This window comes from Sarcophilus harrisii, chromosome 3 (genome assembly GCF_902635505.1).
Source record: "Sarcophilus harrisii chromosome 3, mSarHar1.11, whole genome shotgun sequence".
NCBI classification, from domain to species: domain Eukaryota; kingdom Metazoa; phylum Chordata; class Mammalia; order Dasyuromorphia; family Dasyuridae; genus Sarcophilus; species Sarcophilus harrisii.
The window spans coordinates 51,720,227-51,737,570 of NC_045428.1; the positions used below are offsets into that span (position 1 = coordinate 51,720,227).

The window sequence follows — 17,344 nt, forward strand, 5'->3', positions numbered from 1 at the left end:
AAGTGTGTGTGTGTGTGTGTGTATGTAGTGAATTATATTGTCATTTGCTTCTTTGGAAGTAAAAGCATTCATTGAGAGATCCGCCCCCATGCATGGAAGCAAGAGTCTTTTTTAAAAAATTAATCTTTTGCTTTTTTTACATTACCTTGACTTCCAAATATATTCTCTCCCTCACTCCCCCAAAAGTTTTTTTTGCCAGTAGCCCCAACCTCTGCAAAGGGGAGAAAAGTGCATTTTCTCCTCTCCTTTTTGTGGCTAAGCTTGATGATTAGAATTACACAGCTTTTAGTTTCATTTTTGTCCTCTCCCCTGCATTATTTAGTCAGTATGTATACTTTAAAATCTGGTTTCGCCAACAATTCTGCCTTGGGTATGGAAAATCTTCCAGATTTTTCTGCCTTCATATATTTCTGGTTTCTTTTCATCATCTGCTTTCTCTACTTAACCTGGGAATAGTCATACTTGAACCTCTATTTTCTTTCTTAGGTGGTTTTTTTTTTTTTTTTTTTGGCATGGTTGAGATTGCATTGTCATAGTTGATTAAACACAATAGTCCCATCTGAAATAAGGGTTATGAAAGTGCTTGTATAAGTTACATAAAATGGTTTAATTTGTTGCAGTCTGTTACTGTTAGTTCTCCATCTTCAACTTAAAAATGAGACTCACAAATGAAAAGAATTAGGTTTTTAACAGTTGTTGTGATAATGTAGTTCACCAGTATCAGGTTGATGAGTCCCTCAGGAATATAACTTCAACTTTCATTTGAAGTGTCTCAATTAAGGTAATTTATAGCTATTCATTATATATGCTTCATATAGGTTTTGTTTGTAGTTAATTATCCCTCCTAACATGGCTTACTCTGACTACATGTTTAGTTAGCTGCAAGGTATATTTGTGCCCTCCAGTGCATTTCTTTTGTTTTCTATTGCCTTTTGCTAGTCAAGAGATGCCAGGAGAGGAACAGATTCATTCTTTAGAAGTAAGTTGAAGTTAAGTTGAAAGTACTTCCTTAGTTTTGGCCATTAGATATGGATTTCACAAAATCCATGGTCTTTTTCATCTTTAATTATCCAAATTGTTAACTTGGTAATTTGAAAAATTGTGTGTTGTTGTGGTTGTTTTTGCTTACAGATAGTTAACCTCTAGATTCTCCTTAACACATAGTATTTATCTCACTCACTGGCAGATGAACTTGTCTAAAAAACAGATGACACTTGCTGAGTCTATGTGCAGAGTCTTACCATGCATAATCAAGAAACTAGAAAAATTCTTTCTGATTCACAGTAGGTATTGAGTTAACTTACATTGGCGCTATTGCTGTAATAGTCAACTTTTACTCTGATTTTTCTTCATTTAGATGGAGTATGCCCATCAGTATCAAATCCTTTAGAAGTTTACCTCATATCTTCCCCACCTGAAAATATAACCTTTGAAGACCCTTCATTAGATGTGATCCTCCTTTTAAGAGTTTTACATGCCATCAGTCGTTATTGGTATTATTTATATGATGTAAGTAATCTTTACTTTTCTCAGATTAATGTATCAGATTAATTTCTTTGTCTCATTATGTCTTTATGATGTAGTAATATGAACTCATCGGGGTAGAAAAGAAATTGGCTCTCTAGAATAAAATGATAGTGATCTCATGGAGTATTACCTTAATTGTGCGATTGCTCTTTTTCTTCTGGCCTATGTCCTTTTTTAGGCTTTTCCAGCTCTGTTTAAGTGTTCGTGCTTAGAACTGTCAAGTCATGAAATTAAGACAGAGTATAAAAATTTTTTTTAAATGTTTTTCATGGAGAAAAACTAAATCATAATCCTGGGTTCAGATTCCATTCTTGGTCATTTGAAAGAATTTTTTTTCCTAATGCACAGAAGATACTAAAAGTATAGAAAGAATTTACAGATAAGCCAGAGAGCTTTCAGAATTACATTGTTGAATTTGTTTTATATTTTAATAGAAAAACAAGCCACCCAGAACAGAAGTTTTTGCAGTTTCTTGTATAATCCCCTATATTTCTATGCTTTTACCTTTTAAGTATATATAAATGTCTATTATATTTTGTTTTCATTATATAATTAAAAAAGCAAAACAAAACATGAAAAAACATTTGCCACTTCATTTATTTTGTATACCTTAAGCCTCTTGAACTTAGCATCCACAAAAATGGAGGGAGAAGGCAGGTGATAATAATAAACATAGCATCCTCCTTGAACTAGAATATGTTATCCACTTGGCTAAATTTGATGACACAGATGCGCCTTCTGTTAGTATTTATTTTAAAATTTTTATTTACGTTTTGGTCAAAAAGAATATTTTAAAATTAGTCCCAAAGTTGAGCAGAAATAAATGCTAATGTCGGCATCATTCACTTATTTGCAAATGGAATTTGAATGTATATTAATGTTTTTGTTTTGATGAAATGGATATAATAATTGTGACAACCTTTTGAACCAAGTTGCCAAAATATTATTCTGGCTCTTATTTGTAGTAGAATAATTCTTCTATACCCATTGACAATTGATGTGGAACGAAGGCAAGGAGCCAAGTAAATGTTGACTAGTTGGAAGAGCAAAAGGGAGGAAACCAAAAACATTGGCCATTTAAGTTAGGCATAATGCTACAGAAAAAGCCTAGTTTATTGAAATAGACTAATGAGCTGGATTTGTTTAGTAAATGACAGAATGTAAATGAAAATGATTCTTAGTTACAAAAGAGGGGGAGCTATGTCTCAGAAAATGTTCTTGTTGGTAAATAACACTCCTTTAAAATTTTTTACAGAATGCAATGTGCAAGGAAATTATTCCAACTGGCGAATTTAACAACAGTAAACTGACAGCAAAAGCAAACAGGCAGCTTCAGGATCCTTTGGTAATCATGACAGGAAACATCCCAACATGGCTCACAGAGCTTGGAAAAACTTGGTATGCTGTCTTGCTTCGATTAGGAGAGAGAGTATAAAATTAAGACCTGTAGCTTAATAGTTATATAAGAAATATTCTTGTTTTCAATTGATTTTTAATATTGGATATGATTACTGTACCTATATAACTTTAAGATAGGAAAACATAGAGCAAGTGTTTAGAGCAAAATGAGCAAAATTTCCTCAACTATACTTTTAAATCCCCCAAAAATCCCAAAACATTTATTGAATACATGCTATATGTGCTAAATGTTGGGCATATAAAAAGAAGCAAAAAATATTGCCTTCAAGGAACTCACAGTCTTGTTGGTGAGATAATTAAGCAAACAATGGTTACAATCCATTTGAGGTAAGAGCCAATACTTTTGATGACTTGATTACACTTTAGTTTTCTTTCTCCTATTTCTTTTAATGCAAAATTTTAAATTTTAAACAGCAACCATGTTTATACATCAGATCTTAATAGGAACATTTAGTGATTGGCTCAAAACTAATAAGAAACCATTCTGGTCACATAGATAACTGAGCAACTGTTTATATGTAAATACATGACAGACATGAATCCAAAACGTGTTTTTTCCCCTTTAGTGCAATATTTTATTGTTCAGTAGAATAATCCTGGGAAATTATGTTGCCATCTATGTCCTAAAATTAGGAGGTGTAACCATATAAATTGTTCAGTAAATTTATCTTGATTTCCAGCTGTGGATAAGCCTTAAGATGAACAGATTGTGTTTCAAACAAAGAGTGCATATAATAGGCAAAACTATAAGTTAAAATGTTGATAATGTCCCTCATCAAGACTTTTAAAATTAAATTACTTAAACAGATAATAACAATGCTGAACACAGACTCATGCTGACACTGAATTTAATTATGAATTTATGAATCTACACATAGACACACATGCACATAAATTATTCATTTGTTTTGGTCATATCTAACTCTTGATGATTTCATTTGGATTTTTTGGGTTGGTTTGCCATTTTCTTCTCCAGCTCATTTTAAAGGTGAGGAAACTGATGCAGGCAGGGTTAGGTAACTTGCTTAGAGCCACATAGCAGGTGACCATCTGAGGCTTAGTATTGAGCTTAGGTCTTCCTGGCTCTAAAGTTGATGCTCTTAGCTTTATTAGTAGCACCATCATCTGTCTTCTGTCTGTCTGTCATGTCAGTTTATCTAGAGGAGGGCAGCTGTCATTCCAGCTTCAGGTGCTTACCAGCTGTGTGATCCAAGACGGGTCAGCTAAACTTTATTTGTCTCTGGTTCCTCAGCTCCAAATTAGAGTTAAAAATTGCCTCTGCCTCTCAGTTTTTGTGAGGATCAAATGAAATGTCTGTAAAATGCATAGCCTGATACATAGTAGCAATTTTATAAGTTCTAGATAATATATGTATGCATAAAGCTTAAAAAACTGCTTATCACGTCTTATACAGGTTTAAAGAAGGATGTAAATAGTTTCTTGGTTTGATAGCATTCATTTGGCATGAGTAACCTAAAAGGATAATCATATTATTCAAATTTTTTAATTATTAAAGGTTCATTTAAAAACACAGACACCAGTACAAACAGTTGTAAGAGGAGCAAAATAAAAGCCTGACCCAACTAATTATTGCTTGTATAAAGTAATTTTATTTTGCATCTTTCCAGCCCATTTTTCTTTCCATTTGACACTCGGCAAATGCTTTTTTATGTTACTGCATTCGATCGAGACCGGGCTATGCAGAGGTTACTTGACACCAACCCCGAAATTAATCAGTCAGACTCTCAGGATAGCAGAGTTGCCCCTCGACTTGATAGGAAAAAGGTAAGTTTTTCAGAAAGTTGTTTTTCTAGAAGTCTTTTTAAAAAGTCTTTAATATGTCCAGTTGTGTGAAATGACTCCATTGATTTCCTCTTTTATTAAATACATCTTTGTTCTCAGTGCTGTGATGGGTAGTAGGATTTTTTTCTCAAGTAGCTTACATACTTTTTTGGGGGGAGGAGAGGAAAGGTTGGGGAAAATGGGAGTTAAACGAGGTTTTAGAGAGAGCACAGCATAGCTACAGATGAATCATGATTGTTTTTTTCAACAGTTGTGATATTACTATCTTTTCTTTCAATAACTAGTTTTGATCTTTTTTTATCTGTTAAAATTATGCTATTTGTACTGGTGTATCCCATTATTTCCCCATTTCACAGTCTTTTTATCTTTTTTTAAAAATTTATTTATTTTTATTATTATAATAACTTTTTATTGACAGAACCCATGCCAGGGTAATTTTTTTTTTTTTTTTTTTTAACAACATTATCCCTTGCACTCACTTCGGTTCCGATTTTTCCCTCCCACCCTCCACCCCCTCCCCTAGATGGCAAGCAGTCCTATATATGTTGAATATGTCATAGTATATCCTAGATACAATATATGTGTGCAGAACCAAACAGTTTCCTTGTTGCACAGGGAGAATTGGATTCAGAAGGTAAAAATAACCCGGGAAGAAAAATAAAAATGCAAACAGTTTACATTCATTTCCCAGTGTTTTTTCTTTGGGTGTAGCTGTTTCTGTCCATCATTGATCAGTTGAAACTGAATTAGGTCTCTTTGTCAAAGAAATCCACTTTCATCAGATTGCATCTTTATATAGTATTGTTGTTGACGTATATAACGATTTCTTGGTTCTGCTCATTTCACTTAGCATCAGTTCATGTAAGTCTCTCCAATCCTCTCTGTATTCATCCTGCTGGTCATTTCTTACAGAACAATAAGATTCCATAACATTCATATACCACAATTTACCCAACCATTCTCCAATTGATGGGCATCCATTCATTTTCCGTTTCTAGCCACTACAAACAGGGCTGCCACAAGCATTTTGGCACATACAGGTCCCTTTCCCTTCTTTAGTATCTCCTTGGGTAATAAGCCCAGTAGTAGCACTGCTGGGTCAAAGGGTATGCACAGTTTGATAATTTTTGGGCATAATTCCAGATTGCTCTCCAGAATGGTTGGATTCGTTCACAACTCTACCAACAATGCATCGGTGTCCCAGTTTTCCCACATCCCCTCCAACAATCATCATTATTTTTTCCTGTCATCTTAGCCAATCTGACGGTTGTGTAGTGGCATCTCAGAGTTGTCTTAATTTGCATTTCTCTAATTAATAATGATTTGGAACACTTTCATATGAGTGGTAATAGTTTCAATTGTCAATTGGAGAATGGCTTGGTTTCTTATAAATTAGAGTCAATTCTCTATATTTTGGAAATGAGGCCTTTATCAGAACCTTTAACTGTGAAGATGTTTCCCCAGTTTGTTGCTTCCCTTCTAATCTTGTTTGCGTTAGTTTTGTTTGTACAGAAGCTTTTTAATTTGATGTAATCAAAATTTTCTATTTTGTGATCAATAATGGTCTCTAGTTCATCTTTGGTTACACATTTTTTCCTCCTCCACAAGTCTGAGAGATAAATTATCCTATGTTCCTCCAATTTATTTATAATCTCGTTCTTTATGTCTAAATCATGGACCCATTTTGATCTTATCTTGGTATACGGTGTTAAGTGTGGGTCCATGTTCACAGTCTTTTTAAAATTCAGTTCAGTTTTAAATTCATCTCCATCAAGAATGACTTAGTCCATATGTTTTCTTTTCCTACTGAGGTTGATTAACATCTTTTCCTGATTGGACTTCCTGGAAAAAATTCAAACTCTGATACACACACACACATACAAATTGCTTTATATATATTTTTCACATCTCACCCTTTCTTTGTATTCCCTCAGCTAGCTTTTTTTCCCCTTAAAACAAGCCACAAGCACTGCTTACTACATGAAAGCTTGTTAATTTCCTTTCCACACTTTTAGTTAAGCTTGTGAATGTGTTAGTATTTATTCACTCCTTGGTTATGCAGACATGCTGTACATGTTTATTTTTAGTTGTTAATGGAATAGAAATTTCTTGTAAGCAGATATTATGTCATGATTTGTAACATACAAATTTAGTGGCCTAGCACACAGGAAGGGCACCTAATAAATAACTCTTTGACTGGTTGATTGACTCAGAATTTCTTGGACAACTTCCTACCATCTCTCAGACCCTCACTGTCCATGACTCCAGAGGTAATTTAGTCTAATCCCTGGAACTGGGCCTATGACAGCTTAAGTAATTTGGATGACTTTACCAAGGTGGTAAATACCAAAAGCACAATTTTAATCTAGGTCCTCTATCTCCAGGGCCAGGGCTACTGTTCACTATCTAAAGTAACAACCAAGTTTAAAAAAAAAAAAAAAAAAAAGACAAGCAAATTCTTTGCAGACTTGTAAGTCCTTAATACTACTTGATTTTGCCTTTCTTGCCTTATTTCATCATTTAACCTTTCTAGCATTTCTGTTTGTGCTCAATTTAAATTTGATCTTTATCATTCTGGTTCTATCTCTCTGCTTTTGACCATGGCTGAAGTCATGTCCATTTCCACAAAGCCACACCTCAAGTATTAATCCCCAGTTCTAGCTTGTTCATTTGATGCTCAGTAGTCCTCATAAATATCAGGAAGGAAGAAATGTTGCATGATTTTAAAAAAGGAATGGGATATGAAATGATGAACCGAAGTCATGCCATTTTTATTCCTGCTTATTGATTCCAATGGGAAAAACAAGACAGATTTGCTGAAATAGTAAGGAACCTGAAGGAGAAATGGAGGCATCATGTTTCAGGCAAATCACCAATAACCACTTTGATGACCACCTTTGTTCCCTGACAGCCAGCCAAGGCCTTGAAGCCCAAGAATTCTTGTGGGAAATAGCAGCAGCTTCCACCCTGGCTCTCATAGCCAAACCCGTATAGTGGTGTGGTATGTCAATTGCTGCTGCAGCCCTCCTCAGCTGCTGTATTTTAAGGAATGTGTCTGCGGCTTCCAGTCCTTGACACTGTCAAATGGTTCAGCATTATAAGGGGAAATGAGTTTTTGCCAGTAAAAGTGACTTTAAAAAAAGATTTAATACTATCTTTTTTTTTTTATCTTATTTGTAATTAAAATCATTTTTATATGTTGTCTTCCCCATTAGTATGTGAAATCAGTAATTCTTATTACATGACATTGAAATAACTTGCACAAGCAAAAACAGTGCATCCAGGATAAAAAAGAAAGTGGTTGCCTGAGGGGTAAAGTGTTTACATCACATTTCTCAGATAACAGTTTGGTATTCAAAATATATAGGAAACTCTTGGAAATATATAAAACTAAAAGCTGTTTTCCCATGGGAAAAAATGGTCACAGGATATAAGCATACCATTCTAAAAAAAATTGAAAATTGGAATTTTTGCCATCGGCCATTTTTTTTATCCTAATCAAAACAATATTTGTTGTACTTGAAGACAGCTGCAGCTTTATTTTTGAATTGTTACCTAATTGAAGATCTCATTTTTTTCTAATAAACTCTTCTTCCCAGCGAACTGTGAATAGAGAAGAGCTTTTGAAACAAGCAGAGTCTGTGATGCAGGATCTTGGCAGCTCAAGGGCCATGTTGGAAATTCAGTATGAGAATGAAGTAAGTATCTTTTCCGTCATTTGAGAACCACCTGCTTGATAAAACCTCTTTTGAGCAAGTTCATGAAACTTTTCCCCACTCTTTAAAGGGGAAGAAATTTTATAAACTTTTTTTTTGTGAGAAAAAAGCATTTATTAAGGATTTATGTGCCAAGAATTGGGAATACAAATAGAAAAGTAAGAATAATTCTATTCTATATTTCATCACAATCACATACTACTCTTGCTTAGCCATTCTCAATTGATGAATATCCCTCCATTTTTTTTTTGCTACCACAAAAAGAACTTTATATATATTTTTGAACAAACGGGCTCTTTTAACATCTTTCTCTAATGTATAGACCCAGTAGTGATATTGCTGGATCAGAGGGTATGCACAGTTTAATAGTTTTAGATTGCTTTTCACAATGGCTGGTTCAGTTCACAGCCCCTCCAAAAAAGTGCAGTGAAGACCTTGTTTTCCCATGGCCCCTTCAGCTTTGCTCATTTTCTTTCTCTCTCTCTCTCTCTCTCTCTCTCTCTCTCTCTCTCTCTCTCTCTCTTTCTTTCTTTCTTTCTTTCTTTCTTATTATTTTCATTTTATTAATTTATTTACTTATTTGTTTAGCAGTTTTTTATCATTTTAAATTGATTGACAGTGGATTTAATCTTTTTTTTTTTTTTTTAATAGCTTTTTATTTACAAGTAATATGCATGGGTAATTTTACAGCATTGACAATTGCCAAACATTTTGTTCCAATTTTTCCCCTCCTTCCTCCCACTCCCTCCCCTAGATGTCAGGATGACTAATACATGTTAAATAAGTATAAATTAGATACAAAATAAGTATACATGACGAAATTATTATTTTGCTGAACGAAAAGAATCTGATTCTGAAATATTGTACAATTAAGCCTGTGAAGGAAATTCAAAATGCATGCTGGCAAAAATAAAGGGATTGGGAATTCAATGTAATGGCTTTTAGTCATCTCCCAGAATTCTTTTGCTGGGTGTAGTTGATTCAGTTCATTACTGCTCCATTGGAACTGATTTGGTTGATCTCATTGCTGAGGATGGCCAGGTCCATCAGAATTGATCATCATATAGTATGTTTGAAGTACATAATGATCTCCTGGCCCTGCTCGTTTCACTCAGCATCAATTCGTGTAAGTCTCTTCAGGCCTTTCTGAAATCATCCTGTTGGTCATTTCTTACAGGACAATAATATTCCATAACATTCATATACCACAATTTATTCAGCCATTCTCCAATTGATGGGCATCTACTCAGTTTCCAGTTTGTGGCCACTACAAAGAGGCCTGCCACAAAAATTTTTGCACATACAGGTCCCTTTCCCTTCTTTAAGATCACTTTGGGATATAAGCCCAGTAGTAACACTGCTGGATTAAAGGGTATGCACAGTTTGATAACTTTTTGAGCATAGTTCCAAATTGCTCTCCAGAATGGTTGGATGTATTCACAATTTCACCAACAATGTATTAATGTTCCTGTTTTCAGTAGATTTAATCTTGTGGAACATTTTATCACCTCCCCACCTCCCCCCACTACCCCTCTCACCTACCCTCCCACCCGAGGACAAAAGCACAGTTGTTCATTTATATTCTTAACTCTGGTGGGCAGCAGATATTAGCATGGCTTTTTTTTTTTTTTTTTTTTTTTTTTTTTTTTCTTAGAGAAAAGTGCAGCTGGCCAAGTTTTAAACAAGATTGTCTTATAAAAACCAAAGTTGAGAGAAGCTTGGAAACTTAAATCCATTCTGGTGTTTATCTTCTTCCATGAAGTAACTAAATGAGGAGAGTGGCCCTAGATATTAGACAGGTTACTTAATAAGCACAAGCCTCAATTTCATCTGCCAATGAAGGGTATACATGAAATGATGTCTTTTCTAGCACTAAATCTAATATCATTATGAACCTAGTAAACCTCAACTCACTCATTTTCAAAGCAAAAGGTTTTCATAGGGTGACTTGTAAAATCCCCTCCTGTTTGTAAATGTCTTTTGATGGGAAAGAGAATTTTGCATCTTGAGCCAGTTTTTGCAGGCAGCCAATACCTCTGTCCAGGGTTTGAATTAAAGCAGTGACATGACAGCATCAGTACACAGCCCCTGGAGCAGATGGGGATGACCAGCTGGATCATGTATGGCCAAGAGGCCCAGGATGTTAGCACTGGGCAAAACCTTGGAGCTTCCTGGATCCATTCCTTCATTTTAAAGGCAGGGAAATGTGAGACCCAGGGGACGAAAGTGACTTGGCCACTGTGGCCACACAATTGAATACTATATGGTCTGGTTAGAGGCCTGTCTTCTTTCCTGGTATGCCACGATCCTAGTGTCTTCAGTTTCCTCCTCTTTTAGAAATGAAGGAATTATTACATGGAAGTCAATAGAAAATGGCACTGTACTTCCTGTTCTATGGCTCCTTTGACCATACCATTGGTGAATAGAATGGAAGATAGTCTGCCTAAATTCTAAAACAATTTTCTTTTCTCCTCTTCACTAGGTTGGTACAGGTCTTGGGCCTACACTGGAATTTTATGCACTTGTATCTCAGGAACTACAGAGAGCTGACTTAGGCCTCTGGAGAGGCGAAGAAGTAACTCTTACTAATCCAAAAGGTAATTTGGGGCAAACTTGAAATTTTTCTTAGAGAACAGCTCAAACAGCTTCAAAGTTTATTAATTTAGGGTTCTCTGGAGCATCACATACTTCCTTATCCTAAGTAATAGGGCTTGGACTAAAAGATTGATTTGTTTCTGTGTTTTATATGCTTTAAGGGAATCAAATAAAACAAACACAGAATTCATTTTGATTGTTTGGGACTCTTAATTTTTCAAGAATATAACAAGTTATCAGTAATTACTTATTGTTACAGGAAGCCAAGAAGGGACCAAGTATATTCAAAACCTACAAGGCCTGTTTGCACTTCCCTTTGGCAGAACAGCCAAACCAGCGCATATTGCTAAGGTTAAGATGAAGTTTCGCTTTTTAGGAAAATTAATGGCCAAGGCTATCATGGATTTCAGATTGGTAAGTTTTTCTTAAAATACATGTTTTCATGTAAATATGGAACGGTGAACATTGGAAGAGACCTCAGGAGTCATTTAGCACAACCATGAAACATAGAAATGCCCTATACTTGGGAAGTAGTTGTCATATAGCTTCTTCTTGAAGATTTCCAAGAAGGATAAACCCATTGGCTACTGAGATAGCCATTCCACTTTTGGAGAGTGGAAAATATTAGGAACTTTTTTTCCTGGCAATGTCCTCCTGGCAGTTTTTACCTGGTACTTTTGGTTGAGCCCTCTGGGACCATACTAGACAAGTCTGTTCTCTTCAACAGCCTTTGAAGTACTTAACTATTATGTTCCCTCTGAATCTTTTCTTCTTTACTCTAAATCTTAATTCCTTTGGCTGGTAAGTCTTGTCAGCCAAGCCCTTTGACAGTTTTTGAGATAGCCTCCATCTTAATGGTGCCCTTCTTATACTGTAGATACTATCGTTACCAGAACATAGCACAGTACATAAGATGAAGAGTGAAATGTAGTAGGATTGTTATTTTTAAAAGCTCTGCTGTTGCTAATATATACTCCCTAAGATATTTATTTTAATTGCCATATTTGTTGTTAATTAAAGTATCTAGTTCGTTGAAAACCCCTTGTTCCTTTTGGAACATCTGTTGTCTATCCCTGCTCTACTTGTAAAATCATTATTTTATATCCTAGTGTAAAACTTGTAAATTTATCATTATTTTAATATAATCTTATTAGGTATTGTTCGATGCTATAGCCCATCAAGATCCTTTTAGATCCTGACTGTCATACCATATGTGTTAGCCATCCATTCCACTTTTGTGCCATTTGCAGATTTCTTGAGCATTCCCTCTATGATTTTATCCAAATGATTGATTGAAATATTAGAACATCCCAAGCACAGATCTCTGAAATGTTCTACTGGACACTGCTTACCACATTGACACTAAATCATTAACAACTACTTTGAGTCTGTCAGTTCTCATTCTCATTATATTCTTAAATAATTTACATCTTTCCATTTTTTCCCATAAGGATAGTAGGAAAAACATTACTATGTCTATTGTATTCCTTTCATCTATCCTGTCCAATAGAACTTATTCATGATCAAGCCATGCAGAGTCTTCTTGAAGTCAAGCTCTCAGGCCCCTAGCTTCTCCTGTTTTGCTGTACCTCTGCTGTTTTCTATGTTTTTTAAAACATTGAAATCTGTTGCTTCTCTCTGGATCCAGTCATGTATAGCTAAGAGTGCTCTTTTGGGGAGGATGGAGGGGCGAACAGGCCATATCAGACATCAGACAGATATTGTCATTTCCGAGTCATCTTCCTGTTCATCCTAACCCTTTTTTAAGGATGTCTCTTTTCTCCCCATAGCCCCAATACAAACTGGACTTCAGCATTCTCAACACTTTTTTTTTTTTTTTTTTTAAACATAACCATTCCATGCACTTAGACTCATTTTTCATTACCTTATCTAAAGAAAAAGTTGGCACAGGGAAAATAAATTATGTTTTAGATAGAGCACTGGCCCTTGGGTCAGGGGACCTGAGTTTAAATCCAGTCTTGGACACTTCCTAGCTTTTTAACTGTGCAAGTCACTTAATCTCTATTCTCTCCTACAAAAAAAGGAGGGAAAGAAAAATGGGAAAATATTGGCTATTTCCTATGCTTCCATAGTGATTTCTTCAGACAAAATCTTTTTCCTCCTATTTTTTCTTGTGCCTTTAGAATTTCATTTTTGAGCATTTTTCATTCTGGTCTGATTTTTTTTCCCCTGAAATATTATAGTCCATGAGTTCCTATATCTTTTTTCTGATCCCAGTGAAATCTGCTTTTACCAACCTATCTCTGCTCTGTCACAAATTCTAGGATGGATTGGTCACTAGGATGGATTTTTAATCATTTCTACCCCAGCAGTTAGTTTCTCTGTTAATTAGAGAGAATCATATTCAGAAAAGGATTTTCCTTTGTTGGTTTTTTTCACCTGCTCAAGGTTGACATTTTCACTTAAGTACATTAGCTGATCCTCTTTCAGCAAAGAACATACTCTTTCAGATGTCTGGCTCTTTGAAGTCCCTCACCATGATTATACCATGTTCCCCTTACAAGTTCATGATCTATTTACCAAATGCTTCTCTAAGCAGTGGTACAAAATTGCATTCATTCCTCCTTTGTCCTACTCCCCATTATTATTCAGGATTCCTTCTTCAGCTTCACGTGGTATATGTTCATAGTATGCTTGCTTCCTTTGTCCTTTTTATCCTGTTTTCTTTCTGGATATTATCCAGAGCTTTGGTCTTGTCACAGGTTCCATGTAACCAATTTTCACTGATGTTTATGATTATCCCATTGGCTGCCTTGCTTTTAAAACCTTCAGTTCCTCTTGCTTGTTGCCTAAACTTTAGAAACTACTGTTTATTCACTTGATGGCATGAGTTTTAATATTTGCTTCTTTCTTGGATTTTGTCTTCTATGAATTTAGTTATCTCAGCTTCTTTCCCTCTTTGAAGGTTTTCCTTATGTATTTATTTTAGCACTGTACACCAATGGATATATTTCTCCTCATACTCCTATCCTTTTTAATTTTGTAAAGTCTTTATTGACTAGATTTTCAAGATACCTGGTAAATCGATTCTTACCATCCAAATGGCACAGGGGATAGAGTGTTGGACCAGGAAGAAATGAGTTCAGGTGTTGTTTCAGACACTAGCTATAACCTTATACACTTTGTAACTTGTGGATAGAGTGTTGGACCAGGATGAAATGAGTTCAGGTGTTACTTCAGACACTAGCTATAACCTTATACACTTTGTAACTTGGGGCAGCTCACTTAATCTCTTTGCCATGGGTTCCTAATCTGTAAATTGGGAATAATAAAAATGCATCTATATATCCCAAGGTTTTGTGAGGATAAATGACATATTGTAAAAATCCTTTGCAAATCTAAAGCACCTTATACATATTAGCTTATTTAGTTCATAACTAGAGATTCTAATTCTAGCCAAGGACAAGGATGTTTCCTATCTTAGGCTTCTCTTCTTAAAAGTTGTCAAATTTATCTAGCGCTAATTTAAATTGGATAAGTTGTTATTTTAAATTTCATGCCAAATATTTTACAAGTGTTTAACTTGAGAATATTTTACCATTGGAAAAAACAATTAATTATGAAATTGAATAGTAAAGAAAAAAAGCTTTTATCATAATTAACTTTTTTGTTTTATGAAAAGTTATCCTGTGAAGTTTCATTAAAAACTAATGTGAGAATAGTACTCAAGTACAAAAAATTAAGCAACAATGGAATGTAAGTCAATAAATATTGTAGGAGAAAAGGAGTCCTTTCAGAGTGACTCAAATTTTCCCAGACTTGCTTCAGTTTAGAAAATATTTATTTAAGCTTTTTGTGTATGGTAATTACATTTTATCTTGCTCTTTTACCTTGTCTGACTTTTCTTTGGGGGGATTGAGAGAGGATTGACATGGAGCAGCATCATGGTCAAATCACTTAATTTCTCAGTTTATCCCTGTGCAGCTAAAATGTGTCAGATTTAGGATTTAGACTAAATTTTCTGGACTTTAAAGGCCAAGCTTCTCTTGCTTATCAGGTATAAAACTTCACAAAAGTACTGTTCCATTTCACCAGAAATGGTGTCTAACATTTTTATTGGAGATTTTCATATATGTTTGTACTTCAAACAGTGGTTTTAAAATTTACTAAATAAAGCAATCTATTTCTCTTGTGGAAATACTGGAAATGTTACTTAAAACTCTTTGGGTTCTAAACCAATGGACTTATATGATTGTATTTCTTGTCATTTTTAATGAATCGTTGAAGCTTCTTATATAAAAATATAATTTATAAATGAAATTTAGTTTCAGGGAGTATTTTATTTTTTTTCCCTCTAGGTGGACCTTCCCCTTGGCTTGCCTTTTTATAAATGGATGCTTCGACAAGAAACTTCACTTACATCACATGATTTGTTTGATATTGACCCAGTTGTAGCAAGATCAGTATATCATCTAGAAGATATTGTCAGACAAAAGAAAAGACTTGAACAAGATAAATCACAGGTGAGAATATAAAATGAGATGAAAATTTTTTTATCTTTCCATATTTTTACTTTTCATAATTTTTATATTGATCTGTAACTTATCACAGCCATTTATTCCTAAAGCAGCATTTTCACTCCATTATGAAATTAATGAATTAGAATTTTTAAGACTTTCATAGTGAAGTATATCAGGGTTTTGTAATAAAAAAAAAGAATGGACAGTGAACTTAGTATTTCATTACCTTTGACTTTACTTTTGATTTTAAATTTCTTTAGCTTTTATATTACTTTCATTTTCTATTATATGCTCCTCCCTCCTTCCCCTCTTCTTCCCTGGCACTGGCCCCACTACCATTCCTTTAGTGTGTGTGTGTGTGTGTGTGTGTGTGTATTTTTAATGGGAAGAAAAATGTTTAGCAAAATGAATTAACTTATTAAAAAAGAAATCATACATTTATCCACATACTTGGTCTCTTTCCTCTTCCAAGGAAGCTGCAAGAGTTTTCTTCTCACTGGCCAAGCCTTTTTGACACCATAACAGCATTTAGTTTTAATTGTTCTTTCCACTTATATTGTTGTAATCATTGGGCATGTTGTTTTCCTGATTCTGTCACTTTGTGTCACTTCTTCTAGTCTTCCTCCTCCTCCTCTCAATTTGGTCGTTTTCACCATATCTTGATGTACAGTCATGTTCCATTGCATTCATGTATTATAGTTTATTTAGCCATACCCAAAAGTAGCTTCTTGCTTTCAAGTCCAAAATTGTTGGATCAATTCATAGTTTCATCAACAGTGTATTTTAATGTGCCTGTCTTTCCCAACTCCATTCCATCTTTCATCAACCAATTGCTCGGTGTGAGATAAAAGCCTCATCGTTTTCTTACTTGGAGCATTCTTTTCATCTGATTTTTAATAGTTGGTAATGCTTTTGAGAATTGTTTATTCTTTTTAGGGTGGGGGACATTTTTGTTATCTATATAGCTATTAATACAAAGATTTTTGTTTTATCTTTGTTGGATTAATTTTGTTCATGCAAAGACCTTCAGTTTATTCTTGATTGAAATTTTCTCTTTTGAAATGGTTCCTGTCTCCTTGCTTGGGTTGAAAATATATGCTGATTGTAGTGGCTCATGTTTGTAGACTAGTGGTCCCTTGAGTTTAGAATTTCTGGACTACATTAGTATTGAAGCTTGATCTGGTGTTCACACTAAGTGCAAGACCATTGTGGCCCCTAGTAACAGAGTGCAACTGGGTTGCCTAAAAAACAACCCAGCTTTCTTGAGAAGTAATATTGGAGATCAGACTGAGTGCAGTTTCAGACTGGACAAGATAGGTAGATGCAAGATGAAGGAATTAGTAAATAAATAATATTTACCCTGAACTCATGACAATTTATTTTTTAATGTAGTATAAGATATTAATCTAAATTCAATTTGTCAGTTTCTTTTCCAGCATTCCCAGCAATTCTTTTAGAGAATATTTCCATATTAGCTATGGAAAGGGTGGAGGGAGCAAGAAAAATAAAATGAAAAGAGTGTGCTTCAGTCTTTACTGAGAGTTTAACATTTATCTCCGGATGTAGATAGAAATTTCCATCATGAGTTCTTTGGAATTGTCTCGCAAATCTTTCACATTTGATTGTCCTTATACTATTGCTGTTGCTGTATACAACTTTTCCTGATTCTGCTCACTTCACTTTGTATTGGTTCATTCCAGGTTTTCCCATAACTGTCCTGCTTCTCATTTCTCATAGCATATATAATATTGCTTCACAGTCATACACTTAGCCATTTCGCAATATTTGGTTTCTAATTCTTTG

At 34.7% G+C, this 17,344-nt stretch overlaps 1 protein-coding gene across 17 annotated transcripts in view; it reads left to right on the plus strand.

Annotated features, from left to right (window-relative positions):
- Positions 1-17,344, plus strand: part of TRIP12 (thyroid hormone receptor interactor 12) — a 167,775-nt gene that overhangs the window by 142,039 nt on the left and 8,392 nt on the right. For all 17 annotated transcript variants that reach the window (XM_031957866.1, XM_031957865.1, XM_031957872.1 and 14 more), the window contains 7 exons: positions 1,358-1,509; positions 2,783-2,925; positions 4,575-4,731; positions 8,349-8,447; positions 10,948-11,062; positions 11,320-11,474; positions 15,380-15,544. In XM_031957866.1, coding sequence (XP_031813726.1) covers positions 1,358-1,509; positions 2,783-2,925; positions 4,575-4,731; positions 8,349-8,447; positions 10,948-11,062; positions 11,320-11,474; positions 15,380-15,544 — 986 coding nt within the window. The remainder of the gene's footprint in view (positions 1-1,357; positions 1,510-2,782; positions 2,926-4,574; positions 4,732-8,348; positions 8,448-10,947; positions 11,063-11,319; positions 11,475-15,379; positions 15,545-17,344) is intronic.